Source organism: Acartia tonsa, chromosome 5 (genome assembly GCF_053477335.1).
Source record: "Acartia tonsa isolate MP-2025a chromosome 5, ASM5347733v1, whole genome shotgun sequence".
Classification (NCBI taxonomy): Eukaryota; Metazoa; Arthropoda; class Copepoda; order Calanoida; family Acartiidae; genus Acartia; species Acartia tonsa.
The window spans coordinates 14,952,149-14,969,531 of NC_137264.1; the positions used below are offsets into that span (position 1 = coordinate 14,952,149).

The 17,383-nt window shown below is 36.4% G+C and overlaps 2 protein-coding genes across 5 annotated transcripts in view; both read left to right on the forward strand.

Annotated features, from left to right (window-relative positions):
* The window catches only part of Tudor-SN (Staphylococcal nuclease domain-containing protein 1), a 472,363-nt gene that overhangs the window by 453,203 nt on the left and 1,777 nt on the right, over nt 1-17,383 (forward strand). For both annotated transcript variants that reach the window (XM_080160473.1, XM_080160472.1), the window contains exons 7-22: nt 7,503-7,631; nt 7,995-8,129; nt 8,692-8,799; nt 9,236-9,336; nt 9,755-9,890; nt 10,225-10,312; nt 10,647-10,734; nt 11,183-11,264; nt 11,775-11,852; nt 12,272-12,448; nt 14,052-14,200; nt 14,671-14,764; nt 15,101-15,163; nt 15,710-15,904; nt 16,400-16,548; nt 17,062-17,254. In XM_080160473.1, the coding sequence (XP_080016599.1) occupies nt 7,503-7,631; nt 7,995-8,129; nt 8,692-8,799; nt 9,236-9,336; nt 9,755-9,890; nt 10,225-10,312; nt 10,647-10,734; nt 11,183-11,264; nt 11,775-11,852; nt 12,272-12,448; nt 14,052-14,200; nt 14,671-14,764; nt 15,101-15,163; nt 15,710-15,904; nt 16,400-16,548; nt 17,062-17,254 (1,965 nt within the window). The remainder of the gene's footprint in view (nt 1-7,502; nt 7,632-7,994; nt 8,130-8,691; nt 8,800-9,235; nt 9,337-9,754; nt 9,891-10,224; nt 10,313-10,646; nt 10,735-11,182; nt 11,265-11,774; nt 11,853-12,271; nt 12,449-14,051; nt 14,201-14,670; nt 14,765-15,100; nt 15,164-15,709; nt 15,905-16,399; nt 16,549-17,061; nt 17,255-17,383) is intronic.
* The window catches only part of LOC145318830 (uncharacterized), a 78,656-nt gene that overhangs the window by 1,397 nt on the left and 59,876 nt on the right, over nt 1-17,383 (forward strand). The window lies entirely within an intron of this gene.

Genomic DNA, 17,383 nt, shown 5'->3' on the forward strand with positions numbered 1-17,383 from the left:
AATTTTCATGAGAAATACGCATTTTATAAGGCATACAAAACGCTCTAATTTTCGTTCTATTTAACGTAATTTTGTAATTTTTTTTGCTGGTTATTTCATTTTACATATACTTTTATCATTTTATCAAAAAAAAATTTATCTTTTTTCATCATTTTTTGGAGAAATTAATGCTTAAACTAAGGGTATCTTTAAACGCAAAATTGACGCACTTAGAATAAAAAATGCTTATTGAGTACAAAGGGGGGATAATTTCAAGTCATGCATGTTCCAAAGATATCTTTTTTTCCATAAAATTTTAATGTTTAGTCCACCGGAGATTACCCTGAAAATCATATATCAATTTAGGAAGGTAATTTTTGTAGAATAGTTACTGAATTTACAACTTTATGTACACTAAAAGTATAGTTAAGATCAAAGGCGTGCAAAAGGTTGGTGTAGGGGTTGTTTACACCACCCTTGTAAAATTAAGGGGGATGGATACACCTCCCTAGGTGTCCACTCATGTCCACCCTCTTGACAAGAGCCTACACCCTCAGATACACCCCTCTATAAATTCCAAGGGGGTGTAAAGGAAATAAATTTACACCCCTTAAAATAAAGAGTGGGGGGGGGGGGTGTTTAAGGCGGGTGTATAAAATTAAGCCACTGATTAAGATAATTCTATGCTATCTATTTTTAGATAAATTAATCATTAATTTCCAGACTTAACTAAAAAAATCTTGCAATATTCTGTACAACTGTACTGTACAAATTTTAATCAGTAAATAAAAGTGATTGACACAAGAAGGCGCTCTCATACATATGTAATTAAACCACAGTTAATACCTCTAAAGATCTTGATTGATATATATTTATAACTTTTAATATTGTTTACAATAGTGATTAGAGTTAATGTTGGGGAGGGAGATATTTCCCAATCCTCTTTTTAAAGTTTGTAAAAATGTATTACTTATGTAATGAAGTTTTGGTGACATACTTAAATAAACTATCCTTGATTTTGGTTAAAGGGAGCTGTTAAAAGTTGTAAGTGTCAAAAAATTTAGGTGGTTAAAAATTAATGGAATATAACCTGATATTATTATCATTTATGTACAAAAAGATTATAGATACAGTATTACACTTTTTTTCATAAGTAAATTGGATAATTTTTTTTATTTTTTATTGCAACACAAGGTTATTTGTTTATCTCCTGGTACAAGATTCAACATTATTATTAGTTAAATCTAATTTTCTATTGAAACAAGCATTCAACCATTTTTACAGTATTATCGATTTTAATATGAATTATTAAATATGTATTATTAACCCTTAACAGTCGGGCCCCTTGCCGCACCTTAATCGGTTGGTGATGGGGTGGGCGTTCAACGCTCCCCCCCTATTATCTCAGTTCCTATTAGACCTAGAGGGCTAAATCTTTTTTGTGCAAGTCCCCTGTTTGATAATAAATTTCCGACCTTTTATAAGTCAAAGTCAATTTTTGCTTAGTTCACCTTTTTATTTAAAGGGCGAATATAGGTTCGATATGATATGAGCTTATATGAAAGGTGCCATTTCATACTTTTAGAATATCTATGCCAAATTTAAAAATTCAAAAAAATCCTTAAGTAGATTTTGCAATTTTCTGTTTCAATTGAACATATGATAAATGAGATTGACGACAAACGGTTTATTTTAGCCCTTTACAAGACTTTTTTTTGACTATTTTGCTTAAGTTTGATTGACTATTACAATGGCACGCATCTTAAATGATAATTTAAATGTTTATTATTTTAGATCATATACTCTTTAATTCAATTTTTAAAAAGCGTAGAAATAATTTGCGTAAAAGTTTTGACTAGGGTAAATAATACGTCTTAAAGTTTATTTTCTGTACAAAGATCATTGGTTGATTCTGGAAAATATAAAAACCCTGATGTACGCAATTTTAACACACACACACACGAACCTTAAAAAAAACAGGGATTTGAAATCATTCTTCCTCCAAGAAAATTTTATCAATTATTTTTTTTTTACTTTTTACATTATTTGATGTTTTTTTAAACTTTTAAATATTTTACTTTATATAATTTGTATTAAGGTAGAAGATGGGTATATTTACCCCTGATTAATTGGTTTCCACGTTATTACGACTATCCTTTAACGAAAGCTTTTTAATTCAACCTTGCTACGAAGCCTTGTGTGATGCTAGGGTAATTGAGTTCTTAGGGAACCACACTTATTACATAATATTATCTTGAGTTAGAAAGGTTTTAAGCTATAAACAGACTTATACAATTAGATATGTCAATATCTTTAAGTTATTTATAATCTATATAATGGCACCTTTGAAATAAGCTCATATTATATCAAACCTATATTCGCCCTTTAACAACCTTTTTTACTTAAAAATTTTAAACGGCTGTAATTTTCTTATTTTTGAAGCTAGAAGAACAATTTTTTTACAGAAAATGTTTATCTTTAAGTAAATTTTGTATTAGAAATATCAAATATAAATTTCAGCGGCCGCAGCAGGCGGTCAGCAGGGAAAACGGCTGCGGATCTCTATGAAATTTAGATATGTTATGTTGACATATAAGAAAAGCTTACGTTTAAAAGGGGGACGTAACTGAAGCTTTTTTGATGCTGGGGGGGGGGGGGTTCTCCGGAACCACTTGATGAACCATGCAAATTTTTTGGACTTAAGCTTTTAGGGGTATGAACATCTTATGGTTTCAAAGTCAACCCCCTACCCCCATCCCCTAGCCCCCTGGGGCTCAAAACCCCCCTAAAAATGAACATAACCTTAATTTTCTCAGAAACCATTTGACCAATAGGGATGATTTCTTAAATTTAAGCTTTTATGGTTATAAACTAACTTCTAGTTTAGAAGTCACCCCCCTGCCGCCAACCCCTAGTCCTCCGGGGCTCAAAAAAACCCTAAAAATGAACCTAACCTTAATTTTCTCAGAAACCATTTGACCAATAGAGATGAATTCTTAAACTTAAGCCTTTATGGTTATAAACTAGCTTTTGGTATAGAAGTCACCCCCCTGCTGCTAACCCCTAGTCCTCCGGGGATCAAAAAAACCCATAAAAATGAACCTAACCTTTATTTTCAAGGGGGTGACTTATAATCTAGGAGTTAGCTTATAATCATAAAAGCTTAAGTTTAAGAAATCATCCCTATTAGTCAAATGGTTTCTGAGAAAATTAAGGTTAGGTTCATTTTTAGGATTTTTTGGAGCCCCGGAGGGCTAGGGGTTGGCGGCAGGGGGGCGACTTAAAATCTAAAAGTTAGTTTATAACCATAAAAGCTTAAGTTTAAGAAATCATCCCTATTGGTCAAATGGTTTCTGAGAAAAATAAAGGTAGGTTCATTTTTAGGGTTTTTGGAGCCCTGGAGGGCTAGGGGTTGGCGGCAGGGGGTGACTTATAATCTAGGAGTTAGTTTATAATCATAAAAGCTTAAGTTTAAGAAATCATCCCTATTGGTCAAATGGTGTCTGAGAAAAATAAGGTTAGGTTCATTTATAGGATTTTTTTAAGCCCCGGAGGGCTAGGGGTTGGTTGCAGGGGGGTGACCCCCCCCCCCCCCCCCCCCCGACTGATTAAGGTGCGGTAAGGGGCCCGACCGTAAGGGGATAATTAAGTGAATCAGTCTGTTAGACCAATGGTAGAAACTCAGCAGATAGACGAGACAGACAGACAGGCAAGAAGAATGATCAAATTACAGTTTGACCATAATAGACAATTCATTAAATAAAATCCAATAGAGAACCTGTGAATGATCAGACAGATGGAGGGATAGACAGACAGACGGACAGACAGACAGTTTTTGAGGCATTAACAAATTAGAATTAGGCTTTGCTAGATGATTCATTGAAATCCGAAAAAGAGGCAGTTAGACAGATAGACTGACAAGTGGAGTGACAGACAGACAAAAAAACAGACAGACAGAGGGACAGACAGACAAAGGGGTATTGCCTAAAAACAGTTTGGCTGCTATATGAATCATTAAAACCCACCATAAAAAGAAATTTACATTAGTTTCATTATTTCGATACTCAACGCCCCCCCCCCCCCTCCCCAACTCAAAGGGGTTTATTATTTCTTAAAACCAATAGGTGACTTCTCAGCATAATAAAATTGAAAATACTTTTTATTTCATCAATTTATCTTAAATAGAACGAAAGTTATAATCATTTTATTGTCTACAAGAAAAATGCTTTAAGTAAAAATCAACCTCATTGTCAGTAAAAACGTCATATTTATGCATATTTACACAGTAAATAAATTTTAAAATTGTATTCTATTGTAATGAATAACTTAAGGGGGTTGTATGAATTATAAAAAAACCTAAAAAAACCCTAATTTGGTTAAATTAGTCCACGTAAAGATTGATTTAGTACAGTACGTATGAATAAGTTGTCAATTTCCTGCCAGAGTCCTTGTGGGTACACTTTCTCCTGCTATTTCAACGCCAAGTTCAATGTTGATTTCATTGGAACTTGTTGTGAACAGGGTTGCCGAAGATTTAGAGGGTGAGATGTTGAGATTTCGACTTTTAAACCATGTATCAAGGGTGGATAAGTAGATGTTGATTTCCTTGACAATTGGTTCTATAGCAGGGCCAGAGTTGAGGATATTTCCATCATCTGCATATGATACAAGATTAATGGAGCCAGGTGGTGATGGCATGGACGACATATATAAGTTGAAAAGTACAGGGGACAGGACACCTCCCTGTGGGACACCCTGTTTGACTTTCCTGTATTTGCTCTTGGAATTACGGAACATTACATATGTCTGCCTGCCTCTGAGATATGAACATAGAAATTTCTTGATGTAATCGTTCAGGTTGAGTTGGTTTATGTCGTCCAGCAGGATCTGGTGGTCAACCGTGTCGAAGGCACGGGACAGGTCAATTGCGACGGAGACAGTTCTGTGTACTGGCTTTTTCCTATTTAAACCGTTGTTGATGTGGTCTAAAATACTCTGGAGTGCAGTTGTGGTTGATCTGCCCTTCCTAAAACCGTGTTGGTGATCGGCAAGTTGAACAGCTTCATTTACATAGGGAAGTAGGAGAGCTTCAAGGATCTTGATTGCAGGAGAAAGGAGAGAAACAGGTCTGTAGCTAGGTCCAAGGTCTGAAGATTTGCCGGGTTTTAGGAGGGGGATGATCTTGGCAGTTTTCCACAGGCTGGGGATGACAGAGTCCTTCATGCATTTGTTGAAGATGTTGGTGAGAAATTTAATTGCATGTGGTCCAAGATGTTTAAGCATGAGAGGCGAAATGTCATCAGGTCCAAGAGCTTTGGAGTTCTTGGCCTTTTTGATAGCTGCGCTGGTCTGTTCTGGGGTGAAGATGATTGGTTGGTTCCTGGCTTTCCTCTTCATGGCTCTCAGAGTTTTCCTAAGTGCCTGGAGAGGTTTTTTGTCAGAAGGTGGAGTGTACTGCTTGTTGAACTGTGTTGCTATATCCTTAGCATTCAGGTAGGTTTTGCCATTGAATGCTATGCCTTGGTTGTCTGGTTGTTGTGGATGGTTATTTAAACTTTTTATCGTTTTCCAGAGTTTCTTAGAACCCGCCTGACAGCTGGCAAGGTGTTCCTGCCACTTGTTTTTGCGATGATTGTTGATGACATTGTTGATCTCCTTGTTTAGATCAGGTATTCTATCGTCAGCTGGGTTGGTGTTCTTGATGGTGTCTCTGTTCTCTATCAGTCTTACAGCTTCAGTAGGAAGAGCATTTAAGATTTTAGGGATGCGGCCAGCAGGAATAAATCTTTTGGAGGCTTTTTGAAGGGTTTTTCTAAAATGTTTTTCAGCTTGAAGGACATTTGTGACTTCTCTGGCATTAGCAAAAATATTTTCAGTAAAGGATTGAAACTTTGGCCAGTCAGCTTTCGAGAAGTTCATGAAGGTAGATGGGCGGGAATTAAACTTTTTCAGTTCAGCTGTAATACTGATAATGATAGGCAGATGATCTGAGCTTAGCCTGTTTTCTACCTGCCATTTGGAGGTAGCTAATAGACTAGCAGAGGCGATGGATATGTCAGGTGATGTTGATGAAGTGCTGGTTACTCTGGTAGGGAGGTCTTCATTCAGAAAACCACAATCTTGCCCTGTAACGATGTCAGCAAGGGCATTACCTCTGGCATCAGGTGTTGAGCCAGTTAACCAAAGTTCATTGTGAGCATTTAGGTCGCCACAGACAAAGTAGTTTTCACCGAGATTATCAAAGAGATTATCAAGTGAGGGAATATATCCCTGGCTGCAACTACTCTGTGGTGGAATATACACATTGCGTATATACAAGGGTGAGTCTTCTCCTGGGATGCTGATGGTCATTGACTCAATATGTTGATCCTGTTCCAGGCTCTGAGGGGTTTTCTCAAGTGTGAAACAAACTTCCTTATGAATAAGGAAAGCAAGTCCACCACCTTTGTTGACACCTCTGTCCTGTCTGATGAATGTGTATTCAGGGGCTTTGGGATGTTTAGATTTGGCTGTAAGTTTTGTTTCTTGAACAGCCGCCACAAGAACCTTTCGTTTCTCCATGTAATCTAATAGTTCATCGAGTTTACTACTAATTCCGTTGATGTTCCATTGTAGTATTCTGCAGTTGTAGCTTGAGTTGTTGATGATAGGGGGGGTGGGGGTGGGGGGAGCATGATGAGGTGGCGGGGGGTCACGACGGGGGGGAGGGGGTACACGACGGGGGGGAAGGGGGGCACGTTGCGGGGGCAAGGAGGCTCGTTGCGGGGGCAGGGGGGCTCGAACCGGGGGCAGGGGGGCTCGTTGCGGGGGCAGGGGGGCATGTTGCGGGGGTGTAGGGGGTGATGAGGGGGCACAGCATGGTCCAGTCCAGTGTGTAATATTTCTCCTTTCTTTGGATGTTTTAAAACCGGAGCATTTGACATGGAGCCAATTTTCGCAGGTGGAGCACTGAACCGAGATGGTTGCTACTCTTTTGGAGCAGAGTGAACATAGCCATATGTCACTGGGACCAGGATTTTGTTCAATTCCAGCAATAAGTAAAAGTAGCCGAATTAGACAGGCTGGAGTTGTCTTATTCTTTGTCAACCAATTTAAAAACACAGTTTAGCTGAGGTGGAGGCCTCATTGTCAGAGTTGATGAAAAACCTCTGGGAGTTGATGATGAATCTCTCGGAAGGATGGGAGATTGTAGTTGTTGGTTCTTGGCTCTGCTCCTGCTGCTGATGGTGTTGCTGCTGTAGTAGAGGTGGATGCACGGCGTAGACATGACCAACATAGCATGCAAGGGGTAAGTTTTATCTAGAGGTGATTTTTTTGGGGTTTTCCCCACTAAATCTTCCCAGGACCTATGTGAAGCTACCCTGTTAACCGATCGGTTCAGTGGTTAGCGAGGTCCTTCGGTACAAACAGAGAGACATCCTGTTAATTTATTTAATAATATAGGTACTATCTATTTTTCTTTCAATGAATCTGACATTCTATCCCTTGTATCTTAATTCTATATCAACAAACTATCTATCTAGATCACTTTGATGCTTTCTGGAGTTCGTTGCCCCTCCACCAAACTGGATGCTCAGGGCAAGCCAGACGCTAAACTGAGCGAGGAATATGCTTGCGAGGCCCATTTCTTCACAGAATCCAGACTTTTACAGGTATTGCGTAGCCCATTATGATTATAATGTAAGTGTTCAGTTTCTTTTGTATATCCAGTATGATCTTATAAACGGACGAACTGATAGTTTCACAATTTTTAGGGTAGTATATCCCATTGCTTTATTAATGTTTTTTTTGGCGCTTTCACACTGAGTGATTAGTTGAGCACTGAAACCTTGTTTTTGAAATGATTTGAAATAAAGGAGGGGGGTGGTTAGCGTTTGTTTTGTAATTTTATTAAGGGTTATTCTACTATCTTCCTTTTGTTACAAAGCCCTTAGATGCTAGTGGCGAATGCACTGGTGTAAAAGCAAATAGTATACCGTGTTAAAATAAAAAATAGATTCATATTTTCTATTTAGAGAGAGGTTGAGGTTATCCTTGAGTCAAGCAACAATAACAATTTTGTTGGGTCAGTGATGCACCCCAATGGAAACATTGCCGAGGCTCTGCTGAAGGAGGGTATGGCCAAGTGCGTAGATTGGTCCATTGCTAAGGTAAGAGAAATTGATTTTTAGTAGCGTCAGCGAAGATGCTCTTCTATTCAATTAGTATGTCCGTTCGTAACACAAAGGAGAAAATGTGATATTATTGTCTATATTTTGTATATATCCTCTAACTAATGAGCTTTCAGTATACAGCTTACTTGGTCCGTCAGTCTGTCGGTCATGCTATAAAAGACACCGTTTATGTATTTAATATCTAATTAATAAAGGTTTCGTGATTTTCAATAAGTTTTCTTACTTTGTCCGTTTGATCATTCATGATTTTTTTGTGATTCGCTATTTCAGTATGTTGTCATCCTTGTTCTAGTAGTATTGTTGTACTGAATGTAAGATAATTGTGGTTTTATTACAAATTATTCATTTGCATGATTTCTATCCCCTTAAGAGTTAGTCAAAGTATACAGTTGAAGTGTACAGGCCACTTTTTTAGGACTTTTATATTAATCCTTTATACCAATAGAAACCCCCCCCCCCCCCCCACCCTCACCTTTTTGCTTGAACCTGATAACCCATGATTTTGTTGCCCTACTTTATTTTATAAAAATATGTTAAGGTAACCGCTGGACCAGAGAAGTACAGGGCTGCAGAGAAAGCCGCCAAGGATAGAAGAGCTAGATTGTGGAAAAATTACAAAGCTCCCGTTTCAAACATTGCTGATAAGGTAGAAAATAGTACATTTTAATCCTTCTATAATAGAGGCAATATGTGTGTCTGTACCGAAATATCTCGTCAATTCGTTAACCAGTAAAACACTTCATATTAATGTCCTATAATGCGTTACACTTTCTAAACGGAAGTAACTCTTTTCTGAAAAAAAAAACATCCTTAATGAAATATTACACTCCCTAAAATGCAAAATTAGAAATAAATTATCGACCCTTCACCTCGTAAAGTGCCCCTAGAGGCCTCTAGTTGCGTTTTCGCTAGTTACGGAAATATGCAGTGCAGTAAGGCACAGGGGAAATTAAATAGTAATATCCTTTTGTGATGTCTAAACATCTTCTCCAAAAATTGCAATTGGGCAACCGGCCCTAACTACTTGTCAACCACGCTTCCTTGTCTAAGGACAACCCCTAATTGTTTTTTTTCTTCTTTAGGATAGAGAATTTACAGGCAAAGTTGTTGAGATTGTCAACGGAGACGCCATTGTTGTTAAAGTTGGAAAAGAATTCAAGAAAATTCATTTGGCTTCTATCAAGTAGGTTTATCTTATTAATAAGTGAGAAGGAAGGTGTAAAAGCCACTTCTTGAAGTTAACTGTTAACTTCAATGAACTATTAGCAGTAGGATTAGAAATGACAATTGAAAAGGTTTTTTTAATGCAACTATCTCGTAATTAATACGCAAATGGCACTTAGAATCCGAATTTCATTATGAAACTTTGCATGAGTAATCCTTAGTAGGTCTATTTTCCAAAAATCGAACAAAAAGTTGAAAAGTAAAAGCCGTTAGCCGTTACTTTTTCAATTTTTAGTCATTCTTAGTGCTGATAATCTATATTGTTAATATTCAATTGATCTACTGTCTGATTTTTTGGTGTTTGCTATTAAGATGTTAACAACCTTATTTTAACTTTAAGGCCATTGTTTATAGAAAGTTTTATTTTATTTTTTAAGGCCTCCTAAGCTAGAGGACAAGACAGAGGACGGTAACAGAACCAGACAAAAGGGATTCAGACCTCTGTATGATATCCCCTTTATGTTTGAGGCTAGAGAGTTCCTTAGGAAGAAAGTTATTGGCCATAATGTTCAGGTATAGCATCTTTAAAAAAATTATATAGGTTTAGATTTCTACCAATTAAAAAAAATGCTTCTTGCCATTTTTATGGCCACATGGATCTCCAAATCATTAGTATCAAGTATTTGAAAAGTTAATGTTTGTTTGCGGGTGACAATTTTTTCCGTTGCTAAAGTAGTGAAATTTTGTGTTAGTTGTCCATTTTTCATTTGACTTGATTTTCTGGTATATTTTCTATCGATTTTATATTTTTTCTTATCCGTCTATCTATTAGATAGAAAATTATTGTTATGAAATTCAGGTTTATATATAATAATGTTCCATCCATCTAAATATCTTATCTATCAAGGTTACTGTTGACTACGTGCAAGCAGCCAGACCTGCCCAGGGTGGAGATCCTGACTTCCCTGAAAAGACCTGTTGTACTGTTGTCATTGGTAAGGTGTTATTACCATCGCTGCTACTCTAATACCAGCATATGTCCGTCTTTCCGATATAGTATTCCTAAATTGCTAACAGTCCTTAAAGCTTTTTATTTGTTGCTACTAAATAACGTTTCTTGGTATTTTTATAAGATCTACTCTCTTTATTTAGAAGGTTTTTTTGTCATGTAAAGTTATTGTTTTAAAAATCAACTGTTCTTAAAGAACTGGCTTATTATATTGTTGCAAATATGAATAAAAACCATCATGCATAGATTTAAGAAATATTTTCCGTTACTGCAACAAAACCCAGTTGTCAACAATCTTCCTCATTTACTTAAATATTTAGGTGGAGTAAACATTGCTGAGGCTCTAGTATCTAAGGGTCTGGCCACAGTAGTCAGATATGCTGCTGATAATGACCAGAGAAGCTCCAGGTATAGTTTCTTATTCTATAGTATCAAAGAGCTGGCCACAGTAGTCAAATATGCTGCTGATAATGACCAGAGAAGCTCCAGGTATAGTTTCTTATATCTATAGTATCCAAGGGCTGGCCACAGTAGTCGGATATGCTACTGATAATGACCAGAGAAGCTCCAGGTATAGTTTCTTATATCTAAAGTATCCAAGGGCTGGCCACAGTAGTCAGATATGCTACTGATAATGACCAGAGAAGCTCCAGGTATAGATTTTATTTATCTTTACTGTCCAAAGTTCACCAACCAACCCTTTGATTGCATTATCTTGGGTTTTAAGTTCTAAATGCGCTAGTTTACGGGCCAAATATTCACTACTCTCACAGTCACCCGCCAAACTGTAGCTATGAGTAGTATTTTCAACGTCTAGTATCGAACAAGACACCTAACTTGATATTTATCTTTCCAGATACGACGAGCTTATGCAAGCTGAAGACAAGGCAATAAAGTCACTGAAGGGAATGCACGACAAGAAGAACAAGCCCAGCCATAAGGAACATATTCGTTACTTATTTTTCCAAGTTGGCAACAAAATTGAAAGTTGGTCAATTTTTTTTAGCTTAATACTGACACAGAACATATCTTTACTTGAAAATTTTTAAATGTTACTCAAGAGTGTACTGTATATCATTCCCCCTCCCCCTTGCATCCTTTTCATTTATTTATTTCTACAATGAAAATATTTGAAATTTTGCACCCCTGTCTTTTAAAATAACCATTGAAATGTAATTTAAATATACTTTGTTATTTCCCTACTACTGCAAAAGTATAATTTCAATCTTAAGGGATAGGACAAAGAAATTTAAATTGGTGTAAATTCTCAATTTTGATAAATAAAATTACCCCATTTATAGATAAAACATTTGAACACTGCTAGTTTGTACAATTAGAAATGAATTAAAGTACCTAAATTTTCAAGCCATTTAACAAGGGTGTTTTATAAAACCACCCAATGTTCCTTAGCTTCCTGGTTCAAAGTAATGATTGTATTGTGGTGTCTCAAGGTGAATGACATGACTGGAAACTTGACCAAGTGCAAGACCTTCCTCCCATCCTTGCAGAGAGCTGGAAAACTTACAGTAAGTTATTCACTTTTAATATTTTATTATTTACAACTGGCTGCTACGATACAAGAGGCCTCTATGGACATCTATTTTTCGATCTATATTAAGATCAGCTGTTTCGCCGCTATATGTGGTTAGTTATGTTTTTTTTGCGATTTCTCTTTTGAGGATGGTGTTACCCTATCCCAAATTAGCTATAAACCTTCCCAAGGCCTATGAGAAGCTACACTGTAATGGAGAACCTTATCGGTTCAGCGTTTACCGAAATCCTTTGTTACACACAGATAGACAGACAAACAGACAGAGAATCTGCTACTTTAATATAAGGATATTATTTATTTCCTTTCCTTGATGTAGTTATTTTTTTTATTTATGTAGACAATAAAATCGTAATGCATATTTTGTAGATATTAATTTAAGAATAATTTTTTTAGGGAGTTGTCGAGTTTGTAGCCAGCGGTTCCAGATTCCGTGTTTATATTCCCAAAGAGACTTGTGTGCTGACCTTCCTGCTGGGAGGAATCTCTTGTGTCCGTAGCACCAGAACCATGCCCTCTGGAGACGTACAGAAGGGTGAACCCTTCGGTGACGAGTGTCTACTTCATGTCAAGGCAATTTTAAATATAATGCAAAAAATCTTTAAATGAGTAAACTTTTATTGAATTATTATATAAATGCAGGGATATTAGGGGATAAGACAATAAACATTCATTTGATTTGCGTTCTTTTCGTGTTCACCTAAGTTATTGGTAGAATAGTTTATAACCCTGCGAGTTTAAAAGGAAACAAATAAGTGTTAATAACAATTTTGGTATTGGGTGATTTTAAGGGTAATAATATAATATAAATATATACTCCGACGAGCCCCGTTTAGGAGGTGCTAACATAAAAATCAAGCTTTGTTTGTCAACCTTTACTTTGAATTACAAGTTATACAAACAAACATGGAAAAAATGTTTTTATTTAGATTAATTTCTTTTTACTTTTATCTTCTATTTCCCTCTCAAACAAAAAATTACAAAAATTAGATTTGATTGGGTAAAGCGGTGCGATCTCTGTATTGGGGCGAAGTCTTTATTTTTTGACACACCTTCATGAAATTAAACTTTTCTCCATTTTCTAATCTACTGACAAAAAAAACATAAAATCAAATTTGTTCCTTATTAAATTGCCTACAAAAAAGTATGAAAATTTTGTGAGATGAATTTTAAGGGTACTTTTTGGGTCTCAAAGTCGGACGAAAAAAAAATTCCGATTATTTTGTTTCTGTCGGAAAAACGGTAAGTCGGACAAAAACTGGTAAGAGCTAGAGCTTAGACGTCTTCAGGGGACTTATTAAGAATCTAATGGGCTATCCATTTCCGTTTAAAACTTTGAAAAAGCTTGCATAGATTTTTCTCAAATAGACTTTTTATGAGGCGGGGCGAACTCTGTTTTTTTCACTTTTTATACTAACTTCTTAAATTTATATATAAAACGTGAAATTTTCGAGAAAATAAGTCAAATCTCGCGTACTTCGGAAAAATTATTTTTTTCTGTAGAAAAAAATGACCTATCTTCATAATTTTTTTTGTGTATGCTCTTTATTACATTTAGCAACTTTTGCCTTTTGGGCATGCTGTAATAAAATCAATACGTCATCGATTTTTTAAAGCTTGAAAATGCCCTAACGACTTCGCCTCGAGGCGGGACGAAGTCTGTGCCGTTTTTGAGATCAATTTTGACAAACTTCCCAAAATCTTTGGTTTACGTCCATTTAGGACCTGATCGACTTTTCTGAGATCTTTCTAATTGTCTTGGTCCCATTTAAAAATAATAATTTTTACCATCTATTTTTTTTCCAAAAAAAACGAAAAAAAGCTTTACCCTAAATGGTTTTACTCTCCTTTCTTATTTACTTTTTAAAAAAATTGTATGAAGTATTTACGAGTACTTAACCCCAAGAAAATTCTAAGCTTTACTAACATTACCGGAAATAAGCACCATAAATTATAAAAAAATTGATCGTCCGTATTGCTTTTATCATGTGATGCTCTATTAGACAACTAGTGGATGCACCCCCAGCATCTAAGGAAACTTTTTGGTGAAATAACCTATCCTCTCACTCAATGCCTGTAATCACTGTTTACGCATAAACGTCAGAACTCCACCCCCCCCCCCCCCCTTATTACCGCTTACTCAAGCATTATATAAAAAAAATTGACCTTCCACCAGGAAATGACCATGCAACGCGAGGTCGAAATCGAGGTTGAGTCCATGGACAAGGCCGGAAACTTTATCGGCTACTTGTGGGTGGATGGAAAGAATTTGAGCGTACATCTGGTTCAGGAGGGATTCGCCTCTATGCATTTTACGGCAGAAAAGTAAGCTTTTTCTTCATTATTCCTAATTTAAAAAATACTTTCAACTAATCCAGATGTAACCAACAACTGAGGACTTGCATATTAATTACCTAATAGGTACAGGTAATCTTCATAAAAAGATAAAGTATCTATCTCAAATAGCAGCTGGGTAATCGTGCGTCTTCGCCATTCTCAAATAGATTTGAAAAAAGGGTTGGCAATCCGAATCCGAAAATCAGTAATATACATATTATACAATCATATAATCCGCAAAAAAACACAAGAATCCACAATCCACGGATAGATCCGATTTTTGGGGGGTAGATTTTTGTAAGAATCTGACTTCGACCCAAAAATAGGGCGGATTGCCAGCCCTATTTGATATACTTACAACTTTCAGTATTCGAATACTTTAAATTTGTAGGCAATAGACTCACTTCTTAAAAACTTGCAGATTAGTAAAACTTTTAATCACTGTTAAATATATGTAGGTCCCAGTATGGCAACATGATCCAGAACGCACAGGACAGCGCCAAGGCCGCCAAGACACGTATCTGGGCCAACTATACTGGAGAGGAGGATAAGGTGAATTATAGAGTAGCTTTCGTAATTTTAAACTTAGAATTTTAAAGTTGGTATCTTATTACATAATTAACCAAAACATAGTTAGTTATCCAGATTGTAAGAACTTTAGATAAGTCTAGCATAAGATAATAACATTTTGTTTATGTCACATGATTCAACCTATAATACAAGCGACGAAATTTGTTAACTATAGATCTTCTCAATGCAAATGTGTATCCTATCAAATTTAGTTGTTTAATACTGACACGTTATATATAAAGAAACTTCACCCTATCGTGCTAAGATATGTACATCTTCTAACTAATAATGTGGTATATTGATTGCCCTAATGTTTAGGAGGAAGATGCACAAGATGAAAAAGAAGTTTTGAACGAAGAGAGAAAGGTTTCTTATGAACAGGTATAGAAAAATTATCTTAAACTATCTGGCAGAAAAATTTATTACTTCGGACTAGGTATATAAGCGTTGTTATTATAATGAGGCAAGATGGGGAGGGAAATTGAACCACGTTACCTTATTCGTTGGTTACTTTAGTTGAATTCTATTTTGATGTGTTTGTTCCAAACTCTTCGATCATTGATTTTAGCTTAGAGAAGGGCTAAATTTGTTTATGATGATTTTAGATGTATATTGTATATCAATACAAAGTCTAATGTCTTAATCCCCAATGTCGATTTTCCTCCATTCCATCCATCCAATAATAGACTACTCCTTTAAATATTTACTAGCGGCTACTCCAATAGAGACCTCCATAGGCACTTGATGAGGGAATTGGGGATTTGACCCTTTCGCCTCCCACTTTTTTAATTTTAGTTTTAACAAGAAAAGACATCCTGTTACTTTTATACAAGGATTATATTTACCTGTAAATATAAGGATTTTATACTTTTGTACCATATTAATTAATCTAAACATTTGTAGCATGTTTCATCCTATTTCATTTAGATCTTGGTTTCTGAAGTAACTGAAGACGGCAAGGTGTACGGATGCTCTGTAAAGGACGGGCCCGCCCTGGAGAAGCTGATGGACAACCTGCGCGAGGAGTTCAGGACCAACCCTCCCCTGGCCGGTGCATACCAGCCCAGGAAGATTGAGATGTGCGCCGCCAAGTTCGTTGATAATCAGTGGTACAGAGCTAAGGTAGGTTTAGACAATGTAATTTGTTGTACTTGTAAGCTTCAAGTATTCATAAGAACATGGATGATTTATAGGTGATTTCATACACACTGCCTGTTTAGCAGTGATCAAGTAAACTCCTCACCTCTTATTATTGAATTGTAAATTATTGGCCCCTGCTGTGGGTCTTTACTCTGCTGGGCTACCCAGTACCTATTATACCCCAACCGAATCTGACCTAAAGTAATAAGCAAACGATAAATACCCCCCCCCCCCCCTTCCTCTTTTTGCAATAAATTTAAAAGTTTGGGCGTGGAAGGGTTCAGTGCTTAACCAAATACTCGTGTGAAAGCGCCAATTTATCACCATGATAAGGAAGGTCTAGGCAAGGTTTTAGGCTGTTGGGCTCTAGAAATTGGGGTGGGGGTTGGAATAAAAAAAAATAAAGATTCTCTGTCAGTTGAGTCATTTTGCTTTTACGGATTAAACAATTTGACTGCTGTAAGCTGTAAAATCTAGGTTGAAAAAGTATCTGGTGGCGATGTAAATGTGCTGTACGTTGACTACGGAAACCGTGCTACTATCCCCAGGACTAACATTGCTGCGCTGCCAGCCACTCTACAGCAACAACAACCTTTTGCCCGGCTATACAATCTTGCCCTGGTTAGGTAAGTCATTTCCCCATGGTTAGGGATGGCAATCAGTCAAATTTTTGACCGGATTCGAATTCTTACAAGAATCCGTCCAGAAAAATGGTGGATTCTCCGCGGATTCTGGATTCTAGCAATATTTTAAGTCTTTTTTTAAAAAAATAAGCTCCTATACTTAGCACAAAATTTTGTAGAGTTTATGGTGATTCTAACGGTATGCCTAACATTTTTGTACACAAGCCGCGCAGTTTGAATTTTAAAAATGTATGCATATTATGCACAATCTTTAAAATGGTGATGGTCCATAAATCTTGAAAAATAAGGCCTTTAGAAAACCCGGTTTTTAAGGCATAATTTGTTGAAATTATCATTTTTAAATATTTTATTAAACATATATGTCCCATAATAGGTTGTATGAAAAATCTAAAAGATTTATAATTTACTGTTTTATGGACCTTATTTGAGCATTTACTTTATTTCAGTAATATATGATCATACTGCATGAAATGAACTTATCGCTTTGTTATTTAGTTTGCCCGATGACGAGGAGATGAGGTCCTTGGGAGTGACGGAGCTTAGGAACGATCTGCTGGACCAGACATTCAACATGAACGTAGAGTACAGGCTAAGCGGGGACACATACGTCACCCTTCACACAGTTGAGAAGAAGTTTGATGTGGCCAAGTGTCTTGTTGAGGACGGCCTTCTTATGGTCGACAGAAAGGTGATTTTTCATAATTTTTTTTAAAATCAAGGTAATTGAAAAGTTTCATTAAGAGAATTCATAGATTTCTCCCAAGTTTATTCTAAATTACCTTGTTGAAATTGAATGAAACAACTAGGAAACAATAAT